Source organism: Schistocerca piceifrons, chromosome 1 (assembly GCF_021461385.2).
Source record: "Schistocerca piceifrons isolate TAMUIC-IGC-003096 chromosome 1, iqSchPice1.1, whole genome shotgun sequence".
In the NCBI taxonomy this organism is placed as follows: domain Eukaryota; kingdom Metazoa; phylum Arthropoda; class Insecta; order Orthoptera; family Acrididae; genus Schistocerca; species Schistocerca piceifrons.
In genome coordinates this window covers 345,414,208-345,439,960 of record NC_060138.1, presented here as the reverse complement: position 1 = coordinate 345,439,960, position 25,753 = coordinate 345,414,208, and the positions used below count along the sequence as shown (strand labels likewise).

General features: G+C 38.3%; 1 protein-coding gene across 1 annotated transcript in view; it reads left to right on the top strand.

The window, feature by feature from the left end:
• LOC124784057 (ankyrin-3-like) overlaps window positions 1–25,753 on the top strand; it is a 291,446-nt gene that overhangs the window by 228,886 nt on the left and 36,807 nt on the right. The window contains exons 21-33 of the mRNA XM_047254070.1: window positions 4,768–4,992; window positions 5,757–5,917; window positions 7,008–7,219; window positions 8,398–8,602; window positions 8,781–8,970; window positions 9,053–9,188; window positions 9,284–9,466; window positions 9,712–9,853; window positions 21,796–22,002; window positions 24,620–24,849; window positions 24,927–24,981; window positions 25,061–25,279; window positions 25,412–25,477. Of these exons, the coding sequence (XP_047110026.1) occupies window positions 4,768–4,992; window positions 5,757–5,917; window positions 7,008–7,219; window positions 8,398–8,602; window positions 8,781–8,970; window positions 9,053–9,188; window positions 9,284–9,466; window positions 9,712–9,853; window positions 21,796–22,002; window positions 24,620–24,849; window positions 24,927–24,981; window positions 25,061–25,279; window positions 25,412–25,477 (2,231 nt within the window). The remainder of the gene's footprint in view (window positions 1–4,767; window positions 4,993–5,756; window positions 5,918–7,007; window positions 7,220–8,397; window positions 8,603–8,780; window positions 8,971–9,052; window positions 9,189–9,283; window positions 9,467–9,711; window positions 9,854–21,795; window positions 22,003–24,619; window positions 24,850–24,926; window positions 24,982–25,060; window positions 25,280–25,411; window positions 25,478–25,753) is intronic.

The following is a 25,753-nucleotide window of genomic DNA, read 5'->3' as shown; positions in this document are numbered from 1 at the left end:
TAATTCAGGGGATTGCTTCCATTTCCTTTCTTGCACATTGGTGTGACCTGTGCAGCTATCCAGTCTTTAGATATGGACCTTTCATCGAGAGAGCAGTTGTATATGATTGCTAAAAATGGAGCTATTTCGTAGCTTACTCAGAAAGAAACCTAATTGGTATGCAGTCTGGTCCAGAGGACCTGCCTTTATTGAATAACTTAAGCTGCTTTGCTGCACTTGGGTAACTACTCCTAAGTTATTCATGTTGGCAGCTGTACTTTATGTGATGTGAGAATATACAATGAAAATGTGGCAAATTAAAACTAATTAAAATAATAAAGAGTATGAAGAATACAAGACACAGACGCAGATTGGGTGGATATTTTGTTTTAAGATAGCAGATGGCATAGTAACCAACAATAGAGAGAAAACTGGACAAACATTCAAAGATGAAGTAATGTCAGATGAGGTTTGTAAAGTTGTTTGAAATATGAAGTTGATGGCATTTCAATAGAAATGTTTAAAGCTGGAGGCAAAATATTACAAAAGGAACTTGCAAAATAGTTCACAGTATGTCTGTAGAGAAGGTGGTTCCCCAGACTGGAATGGCTGTGTGTGTGCATAGGTTCTGGAGGAGTGTGGGACTGCACAAGCATTTGTTAGCTCTGAAGGAAGACTTCGCAAGAAAGCTAAGTAACTCTTCATCTTTTATACGTTTTTCATATTATGTGCATTGTGCTGCCACCTACTGCCATGTGCGTCATATCAGCGACCTCAGTAGTCATTATACATTGTAAGAGAGCAGAATGGGGTGCTCTATGGAACTCACGGACTTTGAATGTGGTCATGTAATTGGGTGTCACTTGTGTCATATGTCTGTATGCAAGACTTCCTTACTCCTAAACATCCCTAGGCCCTCTGTCTCTGTTGTGATAGTGAAGTGGAAACATGAAGGGACATGTACAGCACAAAAGCGTACAGGCCGCCCTCGTCTGTTGACTGACAGAGAGCACTGACAGTTGAAGAGGGTTGAAGAGGGTCGTAATGTGTAATAGGCAGACATCTATCCGGACCATCACACAGGAATTCTGAACTTCATCAGGATCCACTGCAAGAACTATGACAGTTTGGCAGGAGGTGAGAAAACTTGGATTTCGTGATTGAGTGACTGCTCACAAGCTACACATCACTCCAGTAAATACCAAATGACGTCTCATGGAAAAATGTGTGGAGTGACGAATCATGCACACAATGTGGTGATCCAATGGCAGAGTGTGGGTATGGTGAATGCCTGGTTAACATCATCTGCCAGCATGTGTAGTGCCAACAGTAAAATTCGGAGGTGGTGGTGTTATGGTGTGGTCATGTTTTTTATGGAGGGGGCTTGCACCCTTGTTGTTTTCCATGGCACTATCACAGCACAGGCCTACATTAATATTTTAAGCACCTTCTTGCTTACCACTGTTGAAGAGCAACTTGGAGAAGGCGATTGCATCTTTCAACATGATCAAACACCTGTTCATAATGCATGGCCTGTGTTGGAGTGTTTACACAACAATAACACCCCTATAATGGACTGGCCTGCACAAAGTCCTGACATGAATCCTATAGAAAATCTTTGGGATGTTTTGGAATGCCAACTTCATGCCAGGCTTCACAGACCGACATCGATACCTCTCCTCAGTGCAGCATTCCATGAAGAATGGGCTGCCATTCCCCAAGAAACCTTCGAGAACCTGATTGAACGAATGCCTGTGAGAGTGGAAGCTGTCATCGAGGCTAAGGGTGGGCCAACACCATATTGAATTCTAGCATTACCGACGGACGGTGCCATGAACTTGTAAGTCATTTTCAGTCAGGTGTCTGGATACTTTTGATCACATAGTATATATTAACATGTCCCTGATGTAAATACTGCACTATTATGCTGGACTTGAATATGTTCATGTCAAATCAGTGGAAATCAGTGGAAGAGCGAAAATAACATTACTCCCACCTAGTCTGGAAACAATGATATTGATATTAGTATGTCCCAGAGTATTTAAAGTACTGACTTCTTTTGATCAGTTGATAATGAATTTATATTACTAAAAGTTTTACTTGTTTTGATAGTTTTCTCATGACAACACATGACTGCGAATGATTTGCCTGCCGGAGATTGCAATGTATCCAAGGCAGCCTGCACGCTCAGTGGTAGCGCGCCAGCCTTCCACTCTGGGGGCCTGGGGGCGAATCTGCCGGGGTCCCGACACATCCATTGTAATTTCATGATAAGACGTACCGAGAACAAACCTGCCAACAGATGTTAGTTTGCATACAGAAAGTCTTTTACAAATTGTGTTAGTCATGAAAAGGGCCTTTTCTATAGCTAGGACATTGTTTAGTTTAAGCAGGTGCCCGAACTGGTGATCCTCTGACGCGACGTGAGGATGGTAATATAAAACGGTGTTTTTCTGAACTCTTTCAAAATTCCCTGGCATTGTCCTGATGTGATTGGCAGCATGTTGAATGCAATCCATTGATTCCTTTTTGTTTCAAGGTGGTTTGCATCCGGATGGGTGAACTGGAAGCTTGAAGAATCCCCATAGGAAAGAAGTCCGATGGCGTGAGGTCTGGTGATCGTGGGGGCCATATCCTATGAGCACCTCTGCCAATTACCAGGCTGTCCAAAAGTTCATTTAAATATCCACGCAGAGCACAACTGTTATGTGCGGGCACCCCATCATACTGCAACCACATGCATTGCCATATGTCCAGGGGAACATCTTCCAGCAAGCCGGCTAGAGTTTGTTGCAAAAAGTGAAGGTAATTTGCCCCGGTAAGTCGAGGAGGCAGACAGATCAGCCCCCAATCAGATGGTCACCCACAATGCATGCTCAAATTTTGAACAAAAATCATTTCTGGTGTCCATAGATGTACGTGACATGAGTATTTCCCTTTGCCCGATAATGAACATTTCGAGTGTTGTAAAGGCTGTCCATGTGGAAGGTGCACTCGTCGGTAAACAACACAATAGTGGGGAAGTCAGGATTTCGTGCAACGTGTCACAGAAACCACCAGCAAAACCCTAGCGTGTGTTCATAGTTCGCCACAAGATTTAGGTCTTGTACAGGGTGGAAACTAAGTGGATACTAGCTGTCATCCCTCAAAACCTCCAGACTAACTAGTGAGTGACCCCATGTCATGTCTAGCTGCTTGAATACTTGTTGTAGGTGCTTCCTCAAAGCACTTGAGAACATTCTCTTCAAATGCAGCATCCTGTCGTGTTCAAGGTTTCCAAGCATCACCATGATATCCCCCTAATGAGCCTGTTTCACCGAATTGCCAGTGAATTGTGTAAATGTTCGTGGGTGTGGGTGGTGTCTTGCTGGATATCATTCATCATACAATCATTGAGCTTCATGCACGTTACCGTCAGCTAGTCCATAAACGAAAACCATATCTTGTTGTTCTTGAAACAAATACTGTACCACCATCCTTACTGTATGACTAAAGTGCAGGTGACGTGTATGTTCTCTGAAGCTAAGCTTATGTGTGAGGTGGAGACAAACAGTGAGACCTATTTGACACATGTGCATATCACTTTGGGGCAGTGATGGGGCTAGGGATGTTTGTATGTGTGAACCGACAACCATAGCACTGCCCATCAACAGAATAATGGAAACAGGGCAATCCCATGGCCAATCAGAGTCTGTGGCGCCAAATTTCCATAGTTTAAAAATGGTGCATTGTCAACCTGCACATCATTAGTAGTTATGGTTCCTACAAGTGTCAGCTATCCACGGTTAAAATTGCATGACATAATTTTTCTCAACCCTGTATACTATACCATGTCATGAGAAGTCTTAGCAACATGATAGTATGTCATCAACACTGATTTTACAGGCTGAACTACCACCATGAGTCCGCATGACACACTAATAGGATATAGCTAAAGTTCGTCATAAGGACTTCACTCCTAAGACTGCATAAGAGCAAAGGGCAGTTACCTCTTGCCATATCCCTCACCCTTCTGACAGTGGACATCTTGTAGTATGCCCATAATACCTTGAGAATTTTATTCAGTGTGAAGAGAGAAAAACTAACCCCTTTTTTCCCCATTAGAAGTGGTAGGTTACTGGCATTACTTCAAAGGGGAAGAGAGCCTGGAGGCTAACCTATGTGCTGTCATTGTTATTTATATGTTTTGCACTTCAACTTTGCTACACAAAAAGATTGATGTTCTGTACTTGGATTTTGTCTATGCTTTGTGGTTGATTGAAAGTTCTTGCTACATACCTATTTTGTGATATTTTGCTGCCACTATGCGTTACTGTGAAGAAAATGTAGGGTTATTTGTCTGTCTCATTAAAATAAAAACACAATATTATGTTGTTTTACTTGTGTATAAGAAGTATAAACATGTTAATGTAGTTATGAAGCAAATGAACATACTTTTTAACTGACTAATAGTATGTGCAAATCTCTCTCGCTCTCCCTCTCTCTCTCACTCTCTCTCTCTCTCTCTCTCTCTCTCTCTCTCTCTCTCTCTCTCTCTCTCTCTCTCTCCATCCCTGTGTGTGTGTGTGTGTGTGTGTGTGTGTGTGTGTGTGTGTGTGTGTGTGTGAGAGAGAGAGAGAGAGAGAGAGAGAGAGAGAGAGAGAGAGAGAGAGAGTCCGAGACCGCACAAATATGCTCATAAAATAATGTATTTTGATATTAGTATGTCCCAGAGTATTAAAAGTACTGACTTCTTTTGATCAGTTGATAATGAATTTATATTTCTAAAAGTTTTACTTGTTTTGATAGTTTTCTCGTGAGCTTCTTGGTGGATGCTCGTGGGGGTGCAATGCGTGGATGCAGACATTCCGGAGTGCGTGTAATTGTTCCACCACGTAAAGCGGCAATGCCAATGCGCATCACATGCCGCTATCTCCGCAGGGACAGGTTATCAAATCCACCTCCCTTAATGGAGGGTGAGGCACTTGCTAGCAGAATCCTTGAATTAGGACCTGTTGGAGCGAAATTCCTTGGGTAAGTTCCCATTATTCTGTAACTGCAGTGTTGGATTAGATTTGTCATCTACTTTATGACAATTTTTTTATCTTTGCTTGATGGTGTCAATTGCAATCCTTCAGGAAGGAAACTTATTTGTAACAGATAGATTTGAATTCCACTTTTAAATCCTATAAACAGCTGACAAATTTGATTGAATTATTATAGATATATGTGTATATATAAGCCTCAGGTTGTGGAATGCTATAGTTTAACTTCATATCTTTTTATGTTTTTCAAAGTTCACAACAGTAGCAGCAATCATTTAGTAGTTCTGAAAATCTTCAAATTTCCTTTGCAGAAAATGGATGATGATTAAAAAATATCCGGCTTTAATTCTTAATCGCTACTCATAATTTCTCTGTGCTCTAAAAAGGTCATATTTGTCTTTTCAAGGTACTGCTGTTGAACAATCATATAATTTAGTTTAATTATAAACTGCCAAACATCTGACTATATGGAAGCTGTTACGAACATGTGATCAATGTGGTGTGTAGTCTGATCAAGCGAACTGTGTGGTTGGAATCAATTATTTTATTCTTTTTAATCCATACTTTTGAGCATGAATGATGTGTACTGTAATGGGACTAAATGCAATGTTTCATTTTCATTTTATTTGGAATACATAAATTACTTTGCCTTTTTTCATCCAAAGTGCAGCTTGGTCAGGCATACTAAGAGTTGTATTTTATTATTGTCATCACAAGTTATTGTCTAACACATGTTTTTTTGTATGCATTCAGACCAGTGATTATAGAAGTTCCTCACTTTGCCTCACTTCGAGGCAAAGAACGTGAGATTATAATTCTGCGTTCTGACAATGGAGATACATGGAGGGAGCACACACTTGAAGCGAGTGAAGAAGCTGTTCAGGATGTTTTGAATGAAAGTTTTGAAGGAGAAGGCAAGTATACTCTGCTGCAAAGTGAAACTATAAGAAAGATAAAACAATGCCTTGCTGTAATGCTAAGTAGTAAGTTCATTTGTGAGAGGACTCTGCAAAGAGAAAGACAAAGTAACTTATTTACTCAGCAAGCAGGAGAACATTCCTCAGGGTGGAATCCGCAAGGTAGAGGTAAAATTGGTGGCATGCAAGAAATGCACTAATGTTGGTGATCAGTACCAGACTCATTTCAGCCATACCTAAACAAGCATCAAGAAAAAATGTAAAATGCAGCCCTTGACGAACAAATATTGGGAAAAGGGAAGAAAAATCAATAGTGTGTTCTGCATATAAAATATGATGTGAACGTAAATATTGATGGAGGTGGGCGTGTAACAATGAAAAACAGCAGGACTCTATGGAGTTAAACATCTAGCTAGGGGATTAGGCATGCAGAAGGTGGTATACTTAGGGAGAGTAATATAGTGTCAATTTTTCCTCCAGCTGTATATTCTCTGTTCTGATTACTGATTTGCTTATTGATATTTTCGTTACTGAATGGAAAAGACACTGTATTATCAACAAAACAACTAAGAATTATTTCACTAACTGCTTTTACCCTTATTGGTAGTGCACAGACTGCGAAATATATAATTCCATAAAAATAAACAAATTAATTAAAATAGGAATACAGTAATGAGATGAAATACATTTTTAAACTTTTTCTTCTTTTGCTAATAAGTCATTAATGTTCTTCTTGAATATATGGTTCTCAGACCTGCTGCAGGTCACATTGTGTAAATTTCCTCAAGGCAACTACTTGACATCGCCAAGTTGTTGGTACGGTTTACCACTCACAAGTACACGTAGTAACATAGTTCAGCAGTCCAGCAGCAAAGCTGGAAACCATATATTCACAGATATGCCAAGAAAGCCTGAAGAATCACATGTACTCTTCTTGTATTTCTTGTAGCACAAGCAAGATCTCAGAGGGAAAAAAATATTTTTTTAATTATAAGGACTCTAAATTTCAGTATCATCTGTTTTTATGACTGTTATAATCACGAAGTCACTTTTTTCCACCACATATATGATGAACATCTTGTTTCAGAAATGAGCCAACTTGAAGATCTCCATACAAATCGTATAACACGTATTCTTACGGTTGACTTCCCACATTACTTTGCTGTTGTATCTCGAGTGAAGCAGGAAGTGCATGCTATTGGTCCTGAAGGAGGCATGGTGTCGTCAAGTGTTGTTCCCCAAGTACAAGCAGTATTTCCACAAGATGCCCTTACCAAAAAGATCAGAGTTGGAATTCAGGTATGATAACAAATACAATGATGAAATTTTCAGAATTCGTTAAATTGACAGCGATAAACTAATTAAAATCCCATGCTATTTTTTCACTTTGGTGTTTAAAATATGCATGAGTCATCTAGGAATAATTGTGTCAAAAAAGTGTTGTCTAAGTTAAGAACATAAGGGAGCTAATGTCATTGTGCTATAATATTTTATTTTTAGATTCTAAAACTTTTTTGTCTCCAAAAACAGTCAAATGAAAGGCTTTTTGATGAACATATTATTCTCTAACAGTTCCTTTCTTACTCCTTTTGTGTCTGTTAACAGTGACCTCTTTGTTGGTTAGTACTTTTTTCCCATATTACTTCCTATTTCTTATTTAAAATTACTGACGGGATCTTTCAGTTTTGGATCAATTAATTGGCAGAATTTTGTGTAGTAATATTTCATAACTGTGATAAACACATGCCACTAAAAACACACAATAATGTCAGTTCAAATGAAAAGATTTACATGGCAATTTATATGTAATTAACGTTTACAAATCTAACATTGACGAAATCTTTTTGGGCTTACATCCTGGTGGCTTCATTGAAATTCTGCAATGTTTCAACAAAGCCTGAAAAGATTTCATCACAGTATACTCTGGACATTTTATTTCACATATAAATCTAACTTTGATCTTTATTTGTACCACTTTTTCATTATTGTATATCGATGCTGCCTTTTGATCTGCAACTCTCAGTGATCTTACTTTTATCTAGTATTTTCCATCATATTTTTTCCATTCATGTGTGTTGCGAGTTCTGGCAGAAAAAAACCATGTGTTTAGGAGTTTGAAATAGAGTGTATATTGATAAGTATATCTGTCAGCCATTCTGTAACTTTCACTTGATTTTGTTAACTGTTAACTTTCGATTTTTGTCATTTTTAATATTGACAAAATAGTTCATGGGTAAATAGCAAGATGTATGTATCCAGTGAGCACAATATTTTGCCAAGTGACTATGTTGCCATCATCAAGTGCACTGACAAGCTGTTCTTCAGTGCACCAAATGATGACAACGTGATTGCTTCCTGAAATATTGTGCCTTTTGGATTTTAAAATCCAGCTGTTCACCAGTAAACTATTTTGTCATGAATTATGCCAGGAGAAGCTGAATAAACACAATTTTATTGTTTGCTGCTGCCTTCTTCAGGCTCAACCTATCTCTGCTGATTTGGCAGCAAAACTCCTTGGGAACAGAGTTGCTGTTTCACCTATTGTCACTGTTGAGCCAAGAAGACGAAAATTCCACAAACCAATCACACTGACAATACCTGTTCCACAAGCAGCAAATAAAGGGATGATAAATCAGTATTCTGGAGATGCACCAACACTCAGGTTGCTGTGCAGCATTACAGGTAAAGCATACAGAGGATTTCTGTTTAACGTAAGTATACTAACCGGCTGTGAAAACCTTCATTGTATTTTCATACTGATTATTATTATTATTATTATTGTTATTATCATTATTATTATTTGTATTTAATGTTCATTCTGTAGTTAAAATCATAAAACAACATTTTCTGATATTTACAGGTGGAACAACACGAGCACAATGGGAGGATGTTACTGGTTCTACTCCTCTGACATTTGTGAAGGACTGTGTTACATTTACTACAACAGTTTCAGCACGATTTTGGCTAATGGACTGCAGGAACATAGCAGATGCAACCAAAATGGCAACTGAGCTATATCGTGAATCTATACATCCCCCATTTATGGCAAAGTAATACTATCTTATTTATGAGATTTCCTCATTTTTCCATTACTGTCCAGGAGTAATCTATTGAAATTCTCTTATTTTACAGATTTGTTGTATTTGCAAAACGAGTTGATCTGTTAGAAGCAAGACTGCGTGTGTTTTGTATGACTGATGACAAAGAAGATAAGACACTGGAACACCAGGAACATTTTACAGAAGTGGCTAAAAGCAAAGATGTTGAGGTAGTCTGTTGGACCTACTGCATGTTACAGAAAATAACCAAAATAATGTTGATGTTAGAAATTCTGTTGGATTTTTTTATTCTTCCTTTATACAGGTGCAAGAAGGGAAGACAGTATACATTGAATTTGCTGGTAATCTGGTTCCTGTGATGAAGTCTGGTGACCAACTACAAATGGGTTTCAGAGCATTCAAAGAAAATCGTTTACCTTTCACTGTACGAGTAAAAGATCCAGATGAAGATACTGTTGGTAGAATACTTTTTATGAGAGAACCAAAGGTCAGCTATTTCACTAACTTAATATATTTGCAGAAAAATATCAAGAATTACGAATGGCCATGTTTTTGTAAGATATTTCATGGTAAAAACAGATTATGTTTAAGTTTTTGTCTGTAAGATGTAATATGTTACATATCCCTTTGTGACTTTGCTTTACCATAGGTGTTTTTGTCTGTAAGATGTAATATGTTACATATCCCTTTGTGACTTTGCTTCACCATAGGAATACTTTCTTTTCTCTTTAGGTTGCTAAAGGGGAACCAGCTCAAACACCTATTTGTACTCTCAACATTGTGCTACCTGATAATGTTATTCCTGATGCTGGACCATCAGAACCAGACTTGCTGGAACTAGAAAAAAATTACAGTTTCCTTAGAGATGGCATTAGTAAGTAAAAGAAAATGAAAAAATGTTCTAATTGTTGCACATATTGTGGGTTTATTCCATTCTGCCTCTTAATTTTTTCCTGCAGGAGAATCATGTATAACATTATCATTTAATATGTACTTTGTATGACGATGATCACTAGTTATGTTGATTTGTGAGTCAGTGTGTGCCCAGTTTTTCATTGACACCTAAGAAGACTCCAGTTTTTCTGGCTTGTTGCTCTGTGAAATCTCTTTTCTTCTTTTCTGTCTCATTTTCCCTGCAATTGCTCTGAACAACCTCTCCAGTAACTCATGTCTTGACAAGAGCAAAATATTGTGTGTGGCATTCTCAGTACTTACCTCCAGTGCCATTATTCAAACACATCAATTATTTCTTACTCAGCCTCTCCCACAGCACCGATCTCAAAATTGTATATCAATAACATAAAATCTTTCACTTTGACTATCAGGATTTTCAGCTGCAGGGAAATATTTCTACACTGATTGTCCTATAACTTATCATTGAGCAAAATGTCTTCAGGTGATTAACATGATAACACATTTTCATAAAAAAATCCTTCTATCATTTTGAAGATTGACATGTTCCTGCTATGTCCTGAGATATTGTATTGAATCTTAAACTCAGATTAATGAGAAAGTTGCAGAAAATGTGGAAACAGGTACGCTACACATGCGTACTACCATACTGGCCGTGCAGCTTCTAATATCTGCACCATGGTATTTTCATAGTAATAACAATCTCAACAGCTTGTTTTAATTTCTTTGATGTCTTATATCAGTGATATGCTAGCTCCAGTTGAGAACCATCAGTACACGTGACACACCTTCTCCGGAACTGAACTACACTGATGCTTATCAAAGAATTAAACAGCTCTGCTTGAGTACTTCATGATGTTCCTTCACCTATCAACCTTAGTTACATGAGAATGATGGTGGTCTGATCTCCTGGAAGTGCTGTTGCTTGTTGAAAAGTGAGTTGACAGTTGCAGATTTACTCTTGGTACACTCCAGTCTCACTTGATGCCACACCCATTTATTAACAGTATTTACAATACCAGCTGCTTCCATGCCATTTCAAAATACATGGTTCGTTAGTTTCATGTTGCATGGATCATTTGCACAATAATAGTTTCATGTTGCATGGATCATTTGCACAATAAATCATTATGAAGTTGAATGAGTCACTTTACAAACACGTGGCAACTTAATTTTTAAATATGGCTACATACTGAACATTTATAAAGTGGGTGTTGTAAAAAATAATCTACAGATGTCAGTTAGTAATTCCTACCCACCATATTTTACACATTATAGTAATAGAAATTCTCCTACAGAATAGAAAGAGTTGTCAAAGATAAACTTGAGTTTGTTTTCAAATTTTACTTTGCTATCTGTCAGACATTTTGTATCCTTGGATGAATTATTAAAATTTTTTTGTTGCAGCATTGTGCAGCATTTTTTGTGCTAAAGGTAACCTTAGTGAGAAGTAATGAAAGTCATTTTTTCTGCTGCTATTGTAATAATGCACATCATTGTTCCATTTGAACTGCAGTGAATTATTTATGACAGACTTTGTGAGGGAGTAGGTATATTGTGCAGCAGTAGTCAGAATGCCCAACTCTTTAAATAGATGTCTACAAGATGATCATGGGTGTACAACACTTACTTCTCTTATGCACATTTTTGAGCATTGAAGACTTTCTTTCTTAAAGATGAGTTACTCTAGAACATTATTCCACATACCATCATTGAATGAAGATACGCAAAATATGTCAAGTTACTGATTTGTCTCTCCCCAAGATTTGCAATGATGCTAAATGCACATGTGGCTGAAGTAACCAGTGAATAGTCCAATAAGACATGTCAAAACCTAACCTGAAATTTTGTACACAGGAAGAAGACAATGAAAGAAATGCACTGCCAAAATTTTAGCTGCTCAGAGGCCTGCAAGTATTTTGTAAAAAATGTTAAGTTACACATTTTGCCACATGAAGAACAGCCTATAACAGTGGATTGTACCGCCCTGACCACATAGCACGTGACTTGGCGAAACCCTCATGCAGTGCCGTGCAGCGGGATTATCCGGAGTTCACAGATACTGATTTTAAGCATCTAAAGCCTGGTTTTCAGTGGAGCAAATGGAAGTGAGCACATGCAAATGAGCATTTGCAGAAAATTCACTACCATTCGCTTGTATATGGGTAGAATTATTTATACTAGAGGGAACGGAAGAGAACACAAGGTAGCAAACATTGCCTATGAACGCTGTGTTATTAATTTTTAGTTTGTGGAGCTAATATTTGCGGCATGCAGAATGCAATTCTATCTTGTTAGAGCCACAATATGAAACTTTGCTATTCAGTGAGGATTATTTTCCATAGCAAATGCACTGTTATTGAAGGAGTGTGCAAAATGGTGCAGGGAAGGAAGAATTTAAGTGTCTCAATTTGTATGGAAATGTGACATTAATGGAGATTGTGCACTTTACATGGAACTGCAGGTCCATATCTCCTTAGCACTGGTCCAAACTTTTCCTTGTATGCCAGCTGCTGTTTTTGCCCTGGCTTTGCATTACCATTGAAGGGAAATTTATAAAGAGAACACTAATTACCAAGATCAAGCATCATCTCGAGACAACACAGCTAGTATTTCCACTGAGCATGTAAGGTCTAATGGTCTTTTTTTTTTCCTAAAATAAAAATTGTCTAGTGGCTAAGTGCGCACTTTGTGATCCAAAGATCATGGAATCAAATCCTGTTCAGACCACAACTTTTTCACTATGATTTTTAATGGAGCACTCACTTCTCACAGATGTTGGAGTGGCCACGAAAGACATGTGGTTCGGATTCCATGTTTCCAATTAGGTAACTGGTGAAGGTTAGGGACATGTAAATAGCTGCAATGACACCCAGCTGAAAGACCTGTAAGAGGCCTACCAGGTACACTAGACAGAATTCTCTTTTGCTCGTGCTTGTTAGGTAGTTTGCTCCGACGAAAACCTGGCTTCTAATAACTCCATATCAACAGCTCAGTTCTTGCACATGTAATGCTGATAAAAGTGGCTAGCAGAGAAAATAAAATCATGACAGTGTTTGGTGTCACAGACTACTTCCATCAATGAGGACTTTTAATTTGTTGAAATGAAATGCGTCTTGCAGTACTACATTTTGTAACAATTCCTGTTGGTCATTCCTTATAATAATGTTTGAAGTTGTACATTTGACTGCCAGTGAAACAGTTCTTTGTTTATTCCCTGTAGTTGTCACAAAAATGTGAAGTGTGTTTTGAATGAAAAAAAAAGCATTTTTCTTGCACCAGGCACATTGGACAAAGGAAAAATTGACGCAGTCAGTCTCTTTGCAGTAACCACTAGTTTTATTTAGACTAAACTGGGATGGAGTCAGAAATGGTCTTGGCCGTTGTTCTGCATATTGCGATGCATGCCAGACATACTTGATCAAATTCGTAAAATGTGGCGAGGAAAACTGGTAATGCACAAATGACTGTAGCTTAAGAATACCATTCTGCTAATAAACCTGAAATGAGAGAGAGGATCAGAAATTATGTTGTCTGATAATTTTCTGAAAAATGCTTTCCACTGTAAAAAAAATTCTTTATTGAGAGGTTGGATCGCACTACTAGTTCCAGGCAGAGTCCACATTACTTTTACAGATTTTTTGTTGTTCTCCACAAAATTAGAGGCATAATTATGTCCAGACCATGAATCCAACAAAAGCAATGAATTAGTTTCTGCAGCTGGTAGGAATATGTTTGGAAGGAAATGTTGAAAATTATTTTTTTCCATTTTTCATGGTTTTGATGTGTCGATTACAAAATGTAATTAAACAATCCATTCCTTATTTTTGGTTCTAATTTGCCTTGCGGTTCTTGAAGACAGATATACTGCTGCGAAAACAATAAACCACTCGTACTTATCACTGGCATTATCGTATATGAATGTGTCATTGCATTCATTGATTGGGCAACCGACTCCATCTGTTTTTCACCCCAAAATGATAAAGTGCAGTGTGCATGCAGTTCTTCCATGACACCTGACTGATCAGTGTTATAAACAGCAGTTACGGGGATAACAGCAAGTTATGTCCTAACGTCAGCTATGTATTTCTCTATAGCATTGTCTATCACTGGCAGCTGCTGTACATGTTTACATGATGTAAACTTGGTAATTTTGCGACTTCCTGTTCTGTACGATTTCATGAACCTGCGTAGCCAGGTCAACAAAGTCTGACTGATGACTTCAGGAGTTAAGTCCCATAGTGCTCAGAGCCATTTTGAACAAAGCCTGGAAATTAGCGATATTCATGTGAGATGCAAATCAGAGTGCCCAGTCTCATAGATCTCCATCAGTAATGGTGCATAGCCTCTCACGAACAGCTCTAAATCTTTTGAACAATTTTTCATTCAGATGGTATCAGGTTTCCGTTTGGCACATATTTCTTACTTCAAGTAATTCATTCTTCCGTTTCTACAGTTCATGCTCCAATTTTATGAAACAGAAACGCCTTTGCACACTGCATAACTTCAAGCGTTTTTTCCGTCCTTCGTTTAACCAAAATTTCATTGCCTTTTCTTTGTTGCTGAAAGCTGTTGCAGTACGTGTTCTTTTTAGGCATGGAAGGTATTCTTCTTCAGAACTGTTACTGGCACAAATGACTTTGTCCAAACTGCAATTCATGGAATCATCTCAGTTATTTCCTATTTCTTCTAACGTATCCACAATTTCAAATGAAATGTTGATATCATTCAAATGAATGTCAATGAAATCAACTAACAAATGACACATTTGTACATCCTCAGGAGAAGTAGGTGATTTTTGCTGGGAACCACATTCTTCATATTTCATCATTGCTAAATTGAGAACATTAATTGGATTCCACATTATTGTGAAACTGGAAGAAAAAAAAGGTACTATTGGCAGGCATGCCTTATGAAGGCACAGTAAATATTAATTCAGCTTTATCTGTATTGTCAATACTTACCAATCCTGCAAAAAGCAACTGATAATTTGTAATAGATGTTACTTGAGATGGTGATTCGAGAGAATTGTAACTGTGTACTGTAGTGTCAGAGAAACTATCAGAAAACGGTAACCTGAAATGTCCTTTAAAAATTACTATTGAATCCTTCCTAGTCGTCGAATATGGGGTATCTAGGAAACCTACTTCCTAGACAATGATTCAGGCAAATCGTATTAATGAGTTTTATTACAAAATGAACAATTACACTACGTAACTTTGTGTCATCTATATGTGTCACAAGCAAAGGGCGACAAGCAAAATAAGCAAGGTTCTTCAGCATAACCAATCCTAATACAGGTGAAGTAATACAGTTGATTCTTCTAATCAGGTCGTTTGTCTTGAAGCTTCTGTAGAACTGGGCCACGGCGAGTCGGGCATGGCACTTATGTTCTCTTCGCATAGAGGCTACTGCTGTCATGTTGTTGTCCTGGAGAGGGGTTGGTCAGCATTCAGTTGGCCGATGTCTTCTTCACAGCCCTCTCTACTCTCTCATTCCCGACTGGCATGACAGCGCTTGACTTTACACCATAACAATTATGATCAGGTCGTGCCACGTTTCCTGTATACAAATGTACTGCTGACCTCTGCTATGAGTGTGCCTAGTTGTGCATGTGCAGTTGCTGCAGCACCAGTAGTGGTGTACATTTGTACTGCCGCCTGGCACACTATGAGTTTGGCACTTTTCAGCTATTTTTTTTAATACTTGCAGTGCCTCTTACCAGCTAAAATTTTGACAGTGCGTTTCTTACGTTGACTTTTTCCTGTGTAAAAAATTTCAGTGTACATTTCAACATGTCTTACAGGACCATTCCATTGTAAGTTGTTTTAGGAGTTGTAAATGTGCTTTTACCAGTTTAAATTCTCATCAATATGAACATCTAAGAATTTTGAAGTTTCGTCCCTATTTGTATTTCCTCACTGCTTATCATTGGTGTAGTACCCCTATATGTGCAGAACTGAATGTATTGTGTCTTTTTAAAACTGAGGGTGAAACCATTCACAAAGACCAATCAGTGGTACCTTTAAGAACATTATTTACCATTTCTTCTGTTTCTGTATGAATGCTTGGATTTATTATAACACTAGAGTCATCTGCAAAAAGACTTAATTCTGCTTGATGTATATTGAACAGAAGGTTATTTACATACACGAGGAACAATATTGAACTTCAGATTGAGCCTTGGGGAACCCCATATAGGATTTCTCCACAGACAGTCCCCAGACTACATTGATTAAATTGCTAAATATAATTTTCTGCTTTCTTTTAATCAGATGTAATGTTATCCACTTGTTGGTTACAGCATGCAACCCATAAAACTTCAGTTTATCTAGGAGATTACTGTGATTCACACAGTTAAATGCCTTAGATAGGTCACAAAAATAACAACAGGTGCTATTTTATTATTTAATGCTTGTGAAATTTGGTGAGTGAATATGTCAGTGGCATTCTCCATAGAACAACTCTTCTGAAATCCAAACTGTGATTTGCTGAGGATGTTTTTGTTGCTCAGATGAGATACTATTCTAGAATACGTCACTGTCTCAAAAATTTTGGTAAATAATGTCAGCATTGAAAAAAGTCAGTAGTTATTGACATCTCTCCTATCCCTTTGTTATGGAGTTGTTTGACAGTGGCATATTTAAATCTCTCTGGAAAAATGTCTTGAGTTAGAGGTGCATTACATATTTTTGATAAGGCAGGGCTTACTATACAAGAACAAATCTTTAGTACTCCATTGTAAACACTGTCAACATGAAATGAGCTTTTATTTCTGAGAGAATGTATAATTTTCTAAATTTTAGAAGAAGTTGGTGATAGAGTCATTTGACTGAATTTCATTAGAGTTATTTTTTTAACATACTGCTGTGATTTTTCTCTTCAACTGTTTGCACCGATGCTTTCTACTATATTTAAGAAATGATTATTAAATGTATTTGCTAACTTTGACTCTTCATTTATAACCCTTCTACTCAGTTTAGTAGTGGTGTTATCCTGTTCTCTGACTGCTAGTCCTGTCTCTCATTTCACTTCTGTATAGCCTCAATTCTGTTGTCTGACTTATTGACTTCTGACATAATGAGTATGTTCCTTCATTTTTTGATAATCTTTCACAGTAATTGTGAGAGTTTTTTTTAGAGTACCATTACTTCAGGATCTCTATTTGTTCTTACCAAGAGATACATTTCACTTTTCCTTCCACAGGATACTTTGATTTCTGTAGTGATCCCTAGTTTTGTACATGGCTTACCAGTACTAAGTTTCAGCGACACCAGGAGCTTGAATACATGAGCAATTACATACTTACCAATCACATACCTACTCAAAATGTATAGGTAATGGAACTATGTTTGTCTTTTCTTTGTAGGTGTACTGGCAACTACATTTTGAACTTACTGAGCCTCATGTAGATCTGTATCAGTACAGAAAGTCGTTTCAAGTATTGTGTGTATTTCCATGGTAGCTACAATGATATTCACATAACAGAATACCCCTGCTCCATCTCTCTATTACAAAAACAATAAATGTACAGAGAAGCAATATTCACAAGGAAATAGTACAGAAACATACTGACTCGTCTACTGTAGTTACATTCTTTTAAAAATGGTGTTAACATGGATGTAGGAACATAGCAAAGGCTACTAATAACAGTAAAGTGGAGGATGTGCTACTGGCGAGGGATGGGGAGAAGAGAGAATAAGAGAAGGGGAAAATGATATCCTACATTTCCATAACCTGCCTGATCTCAGCCATTGTTGGTCCAAGGTCTGGTACAAGATCATTTTTCCATATGAGCAACTTATCATTTGTTCCACAAAATTTCGGGAGAACTGCCAGACGTTTGTAACTTCTGCTACAATATTTCGGCGCAGACTCTTCTGGCCATCTTCAGGTGATACTGGCGAAATTGCACTGAGATCTGATATTTAAGGCCCCGGCGGCACATGTTTGGTGAATTCACTTGGCGTTGTGCGTGCGCAACTTGAGTGCATTCGATTCTGCCGTGCCATGTGCCCTCCGTGGTGAAAACTCACCACATCTATGTAAATTTGATAGTCTTCCCGCTGTTCCATCACAGAACTACACCAGCTACAGAGGACACGGAAGTTTTTCAATGATTGATTCTTTTGTGGCGGTGTTCGTAGCGACAAACACTTGGCTGTAGAAATGGCTTACGAAGTCACCGCCACACTTTTAATAGCGGGCCGACCGGTCCGCTGGAACAGTGAACAGAAAGATGAAAGCCCAAACACTCAGATTAAATAAAAGTCGGTACTTATCTTTATTCATGAAGATACAGAAACACAGTAGTGAACTCGGTGTCTACAGAAATCTGTCTAGTTCGAGTCGGAGCGGCTAGGCCAGCGTCGGCTGACGACAAACAACAACTCTGCCGCGATGAACACACAACTGACTAGCAAATACACAATTCGGCGGCGAGTATACAACTGAGCGGCGAATACAGAACTGTCCTAGCGCTCGCGACTCCAGCGCTTAAGAAGCCAGAAGCCAGCGGTGGCGCGTGCAGACTTGTGGCGATTTCCTGTATCGCTGGCGCTGCTTATACGGACGGCGTCCGGACTTTGATGCTGCCAACCTTTTGGCAGCGGGCTCGGTTGGCATTACTGCCTAGGATATAACAGATTCCATGCTAAATTCAATTGAAAACCGCCGTCTCGATTAATAAGAGACTCACTGTAAGACAGTCATATTTCCACGGATTCATTAATAATACAACTCCAAAAGTTAGACATATGGGCAACAATTTTTGTCTCACTGTAATTTATGACATGACCAGTGGAAATATGTGTTCAGCGATGGCAGACTTACAAGGCTGAAGAAGATGAGTATGCCGCTGATGTTCTACAATGCGATCCTGCACAGTATGTGTTATTTGCCCTAAATAAGATTTCTGCATTCACACAGAATCCTGTAAACACTTGCCTTGCGCAGCTCTAGGTTGTCTTTGACAGATCCCAACAGCAACGAAATTTTTGCAGGAGGGTGAAAGATTGCTTTCACTTTATATTTTCTTAGTATTCTGCCTATTTGTGCTGAAATATTACCAATGTATGGTAAATAGGCGGTCATTTTAAAGGCCTCTTCCTCTTCTTTGCACTGTCCTTTACAGGTCTGCATCACTTTTTCCACTTGCTGGGATGAAAACCCATTCTTCAGAAATAAAGTCTGCAGGCGCTCCAGTTCTGTTTGCTAACTATTAGTGTCAGAGATGACGTGGGCTCAGTGAATCAATGTCTTCAAAACACCGATCGTTTGTGCCAGATGGTGGCAATTAGCAGTTTGCAAGTAAAGATCTGTGTGAATGGGCTTTCTATATACGGAATGACCAAGCATGCCATCGCACTTACATTGCACCGAAACATCTAAACATGGCAGGCAACCCTCCTTCTCCAACTCCATAGTAAATTTTATGTTTTCATGTATAGAGTTGATGTTGTAGGAACTCTCGCAGCCAGTCCAAACCATGAGGCCAGACTATAAAAGTATTATCAACACATTGCCAAAATACTGTTGGTTTAAAATTGGCTGAGGTGAATGTTTGCTCCTCAAAATCTTCCATAAAAAGATTGACCACCAAGGGAGACAAAGGACTCCCCATGGCAACACTGTCTGATTGCTCATAAAACTCATTGTTAAATAAAAAATATGTAGAGGAGAGGGTGCACTCAAACAACACTGTAATGTCAGCTCCAAACCTATTGTCAGTGAGATGTAGTGAGTTCACAAGATGTACATTTGTAAAAAGTGAAACTACATCAAAACTGACCAACAAGTCATAACTTTTCAGCTGCAGTAACTTAAGTCTGCTGATGAAATCACTAGAATTCTTTATATGATGTGGACACTTTCCTACCACTGGTTTGAGCAAAGATGCCAAGTACTTTGCTAAGTCGTAGATGGCTGCTCCAATATATCTAGTGATTTTTTTGTGGCGATGTTCGTAGCGACAAACAATTCGCTGTAGAAACGGCTTACGAAGTCACCGCCACACTTTTAATAGCGGGCCGACCGGTCCGCTGGAACAGTAAACAGAAAGATGAAAACCCAAACACTCTGATTAAATAAAAGTCGGTACTTATCTTTATTAACGAAGATACAGACAGTAGTGAACTCCGTGTCTACAGAAATCTGTCTAGTTCGAGTCGGAGCGGATAGGTCAGCGTCGGCTGACTACAAACAACAACTCTGCTGTGATGAACACACAACTGACTAGCAAGTACACAATTCAGTGGCGAGTATACAACTGAGCGGCGAATACAGAACTGTCCTAGCGCTCGCGACTCCAGCGCTTAAGAACTCAGAAGCCAGCGGTGGCGCGCGCAGACTTGCAGCGATTTCCTGTCTCGCTGGCGCTGCTTATGCGGACGGCGTCCGGACTTTGATGCTGCCGACCTTTTGGCAGCGGGCTCGGGTGGCATTACTGGCTAGGATATAACAGATTTACTATTTTTCTCCAGGTTTTCCATGCTCTTTCCTATCACCACAATATCATCTATGAAAACCTGATTTATCTTTTTCCCTATGGTGACTCCTGTACAGTCTTGTGTTACTCTCCTCAGGGTCTTGTTGAGTGCCATATTGAACATGGTTTATGATGTATCTCCCTGTCTCACTCTTGTTTTTACCCCAAATGTTTCATAGAGCTCCCTCCTGTACTTTCTCTCCATTCTTTGATTCCATCGCACATTTTAGTTAGTTGTCTGGTATCCCACACTCTGCCATTATCCTCCACATCTCCTCTCTCATTATGCTGTCATAAATGCTTTGCTGAAGTCTATAAACATACAGAAGGTATCCTGGTTGTGCTCCCAGTTCTTATCTAGTATTTGTCTTTAGTGTGAATATTTGGTTGGTTGTTGACTTACAGTCTCCGAATCCTGCTTGTGCTGTGTCTAATGTTTCTTCAGTGTAAGAGTTGAGTCTTTTCAGTTTAATTCTTGGTGTTGTTTCATAGTATGTGCATAGTAGAGATATACTTCTGTAGTTCTGTGTCAACATTTTGTCTCCCTTTTTGTTCGTGGGACATGCAGCAGCAATTTTCCGTTCCTCTGGCATTGCTTCTTTCCTCCACACCTCTTTTTATCAATTCAGCTAACCATTCTTGTCTCCTCATTCTTTGAAGAGCTCTGCTGATATCACGTCTATGCCTGGGCCCTTCCCATTTTTCAATTATTTTATTGCCTCTTTCACCTCCATCAGAGTTGGTTCTTCAACTAATGGTTGTACGTCCTGATTGTTACGTGCCCTGTACTCATTGTTGTAGGTGTCTACTGGGCTGTTCAGCAGTTCTATATCTCCTCCAGTTCTCTAGATTCCCTTCATTTGTAGTGATCAGTTTTCCATTCTCATCCTTCATTATCATAGGCTTAGTTGTGTACTCTTTTCTGCAGCTTCTCAATGTCCAGTAAAACTGTTTAGTATTGTTCTGGCTGTAGCCCTCCTTGCCTTTTCTGTTTATTTATTTATTTATGAATGAATGATCTTTTCTCTTCAGTTCTCTTGTGACTATTGCTCATCACTGCCTGTCTGGCTGTCTTCCTGGCCCCAACTGCTTTTTTTGTTATCTTCTAATAGTTCCTGTGCTGTCTCCTTTATAACTGCTATTGTCTTGTTCTATTTTGTATCGATATCTTCACCTTCTTTCCTATTGCTTTTGTTTTCTAGTTCTGTTAATCTACTTTTAATCTTTATCTTAAACTATTTCTCCACCTCCTCATCTTTTAACCTGCTCACATCTTCTCTTTGTGTTCTTTTGCCATTGTTGCTCTTACTTGGTTCTTTTGGTAATGATTCTTCCATTAAAATGAGATATTCTCTGTGTAATCTTCACACCTAATAACACATGTGTGTAACATAATTTTTATTTGTTAATTTATGTAGGTCATCCAGATGCTATTCATCGGGCTGACATACGCCTCTCAGATATATCAAACCTTCTTGGATCAGACTGGGTGGCCTTAGCTGGTGAGCTAGGAGTCTCAACTTCAGATGTAAATCTAATAAAGACTGAATATCCAGACAATGTGAATCAACAAGCCATGGTGATGCTGCGATTGTGGCTTCAGACATCGGGTAATAAAGCAAATGGTAAGTTAGTAATCTCCAAAAAACAATGTATTTCTGGTATAGATCATATTTTCTGTACATTCGGGTATTCATTACAATAGTTTGATGAGTGTAGAGGTGAAATTTTCATGTCTCAAGTGATATTTATTTGTTTCTTACGTTTCACATTCATTTATCTGTGCAAGGTAGCCCCAGAAGTTGTAAACTTTGTTGCTAGTGAACATCGTAGAGGGAGATTGCTATTTATATCACATGCTATCACTATCATTTCAAAGGTGTAGTGCCTCTAAGTGGGTCGTATCAGTATGAAAGGTGCTGTTCTCTAAAAAATATCACCTTTAGATAGTCAGAAACTTTGGGGCAGTGTTACACTTATTATTAATTCTTTATCCTCAACTGTAGACACAAAACATTTGCAACTCTCATTTTCAGAACTGTCTTTGCGTCTTACTGTGACTTCCACCATTAGGTATTTGCAGTATTACAAAGGCAAATGTTTGGTACAAAGTATATTCTGTAGAAATGTTTCTATATTGATTATCAGTTTCTGATCTCACAGGTGTTACTTTTTGTCTCTACTTGGATATTGTCTGAATAATTAATCTTTTTCCTTAATGGTTTCCTTTTCGTCTGTATGACAGTGTAGCTTGTATTTCTGCCATATTATATTTTGATTTGCAATGTGGATTTGCCTAGTCAAAGTTCAGTGTGTATATGAATGTAGTTAGTGGTTTATTGGTTGTTTTTCACGAAATTATATTTTATTGCATTTCAAATTAAATTACCTAAATATGTTCATTTCCTTTTTTAACCATGTTTCTGTACATCATACTGAAGCTACACAAAGATTCATTTCCATTTCTAATATCTAGTTTAATGAGATATGTAGAATACTGTGGAGATAGTTGCTATAGATTGGTTCATATTCTAGGATAGCAGGGTCAGTTTGTCCGTATATCTGTAACTACTTGGCATACATTGACCATTTCAGTAAAGTACTAACAACACATTGCTCACCATCACCATATTTTTTTCCTATTGTGGCCAGTCATTGATGCCATAACTTAGCCACACTCATAGCGTCAGGTACTCTATCTCTCTCTCTCTCTCTCTCTCTCTTTTTTACAAAATCGCAGAGCATTTACAGTTCCTTTACACGTGCACAAATTAAGTTCATTAATCGACATTAAATATTAGGCTGTTGCATAAGTTTTGTAGCATTTTTCTGTAAGGAAGCACAACAGGTGCATGTAACAGGACTTTAGTCATCACTACTATATTCTTCTTCACTATTATGACAGTCTGCTAATGCTGGGGTAACTTTTCAGTTCCAAAACTGTAGAAGTCATGTGGTACTGAGGTGAAGAACTCATTGCACCATGTTTGGAGTGCATTTTCATATGGAAAGGAAGTTCTTGGTAGGTTGTTGATAGGGAGCAGAAACAGTGAAAATCTGTGAGTACAAAATTAAGTGAATAAGATGGGTACACAATAGCAGTTGCTGCCAATAAATGTCAGAAGTGTTGGTTACATCTCAGGGAACCAATTTGTGGTACACCAAACGTCGCTATTCCACCAGATTCATAAGATTATCTTTTGTGAATGTGCACAGGTCTTTGTACAGGGAATTGTTGCTTTGTTCAGGCTCAACCATTCCTCTCTTTCCCTTGTGTTAATATAAAGATGCCATTTCTCATGATCGGTAATGATACAGGACAGGAATGTTTAGTGTTGTTCACGAGCCAATTAATGATGAGCAAGCAGTGACGCACACATAGCCACCTACTAATTTTTGTGATTTTGGCTTAGAGCATATGGTACCAATACACCTAGTTTTTGAATCTTCTCCACTGCATGCAAATGTCACATGATGGTGGAATGATTACAGTTCATCACATGTACCAGTTATTGAGTACACTGATGTGGATCATTGTGGATTAATGCGCTTAAACGATCTTCACCAAACCTGAAGGTCTTCCTAAACATGGAGAGTCACTAATGTCAAAACGATCCTCCTTAAAATGAGAAAACCATTTTCTTGCCATGCTTTGTCTAATGGCATTATCCCCATACACAGCACAAATGCTTCTGGTTGCCTCCACTGCTGTCAGCTGTCTATTGAACTCAGAACTTGGAAATGTGATGATTTCTCCACTAGGCACTCCATTTTCTATGTCCACACTCCACTCACTATCTCCAAATGACAAAATTATGATATGCAAACTCAAATAGCAACAGTGTACCACAAAATAAAAAATGACACTTTATAAATAAACCGGTAGCAGCTCGAATACCAATATGCGAAACAAAAATGCTACAAAGTTATTCATTTCACAGAAATATTCTCTGTACTTCGAGGAAATTTGAGTTTGTCATGTCCACATAGTTAACATTACATAAATTATAATACTATATATGGCCTCAAACTGACAGTCTTGAATATTGCACACAAACAGGCTTAATGAAGAAACTTAGCAAAGTCTTAGGAAGTTGACACTACAGACTGAACTCAGTGCCTACGTGTCTGCTATTTGGGTCATAATTGCATTATTGATGCGAATGATAAAGCAGAAAGATTTAGGACTTCCATGTGTACTTTATACAAGAGTTTATAAGAAAATCAATTATTAATTTCCAGGAAATGTGTTGGAAAAAGCACTTCGAAAAATAAATAGGGATGATATTGTGAACCAGTGTGTCTTTAATGTGGAGCTTGTGACAGATGACATGGAACGTGCTGTAGCTAAAGTTCATCTTGACCAATCTGGTTTTGACAACCTCCGAGAGGAGCTTGGACCATCTCGAGATGCAACCCTTCGACGAAATACAAGTCTTGATCCATCTTACACAGAGCAAGATTTAATGAAGGTACTTACCTTTTCAGTTTTTCATATAATTTTATTTATTCTATTTTTTATATTATTAAACAATTTCTGCTTCTACAGGAGTCTGAATCTGTTGAAGAACTGGTAAACTCCGAGAAACAGGCCAAAGATAAAGGTAAAATTTGATAGTGTTTCCATATATTTAGTAGAAAGGCCTCAATTTAGTAAATTGTCAGCCTTTTGCCCATTTACAGGTGATGAAAAAATGGCAGGACTTGAGCGGAAGGATTATGTAGAAGGTGAGAAAAAGTATGCAGCTGAAGAAAAGGATGTTAAAGGAATTATGGAAGATTTTCTGTCTCATGAGAAAGGACAGACATATAGAAATGAGATACAGAAAGTTTCAGATCAGTTAGAGAAGCTAGATGTTTCATCACCCCACATTGTTGAGACAACTGTAATAACAAAGAAAGGTGAGATGATGTATTTGAATCCACAGTTATAATATAATTAATTGGCCTCGATGTCAATCATTTGAAGCCTATGTATAAATACACATACTGTCTCGAAAACATCTGATATAATACTGTCTTTATTATTTTCAGAGATTCACTCACCAAAATCATCCAAGACACCACCTCCAAGTCCAGCAGAATTCCAAGATAATTTAGGTATATAACCCATGTAAATATTGTAGAATATATTTTTAAAATATTTGTCACTGTTTTACATTTTTCAAAACGTGTTGCAATACTAGTAATGGAGTGCACATATTAGGGTTGAAGGTCTTTCAGGGTTGCCACAAGTTCTGGATATCAGGGAATTTCAAACGTGTCAGAGAAATTTCAGGGGGGGGGGGGGGGGGGATTTTTTTATGAGATGTCATGCATTGTCACTGGCTGGGTGCTGCTTCCCTACTCCTCATTCTTAGTCCTTCTCCCCTTCTT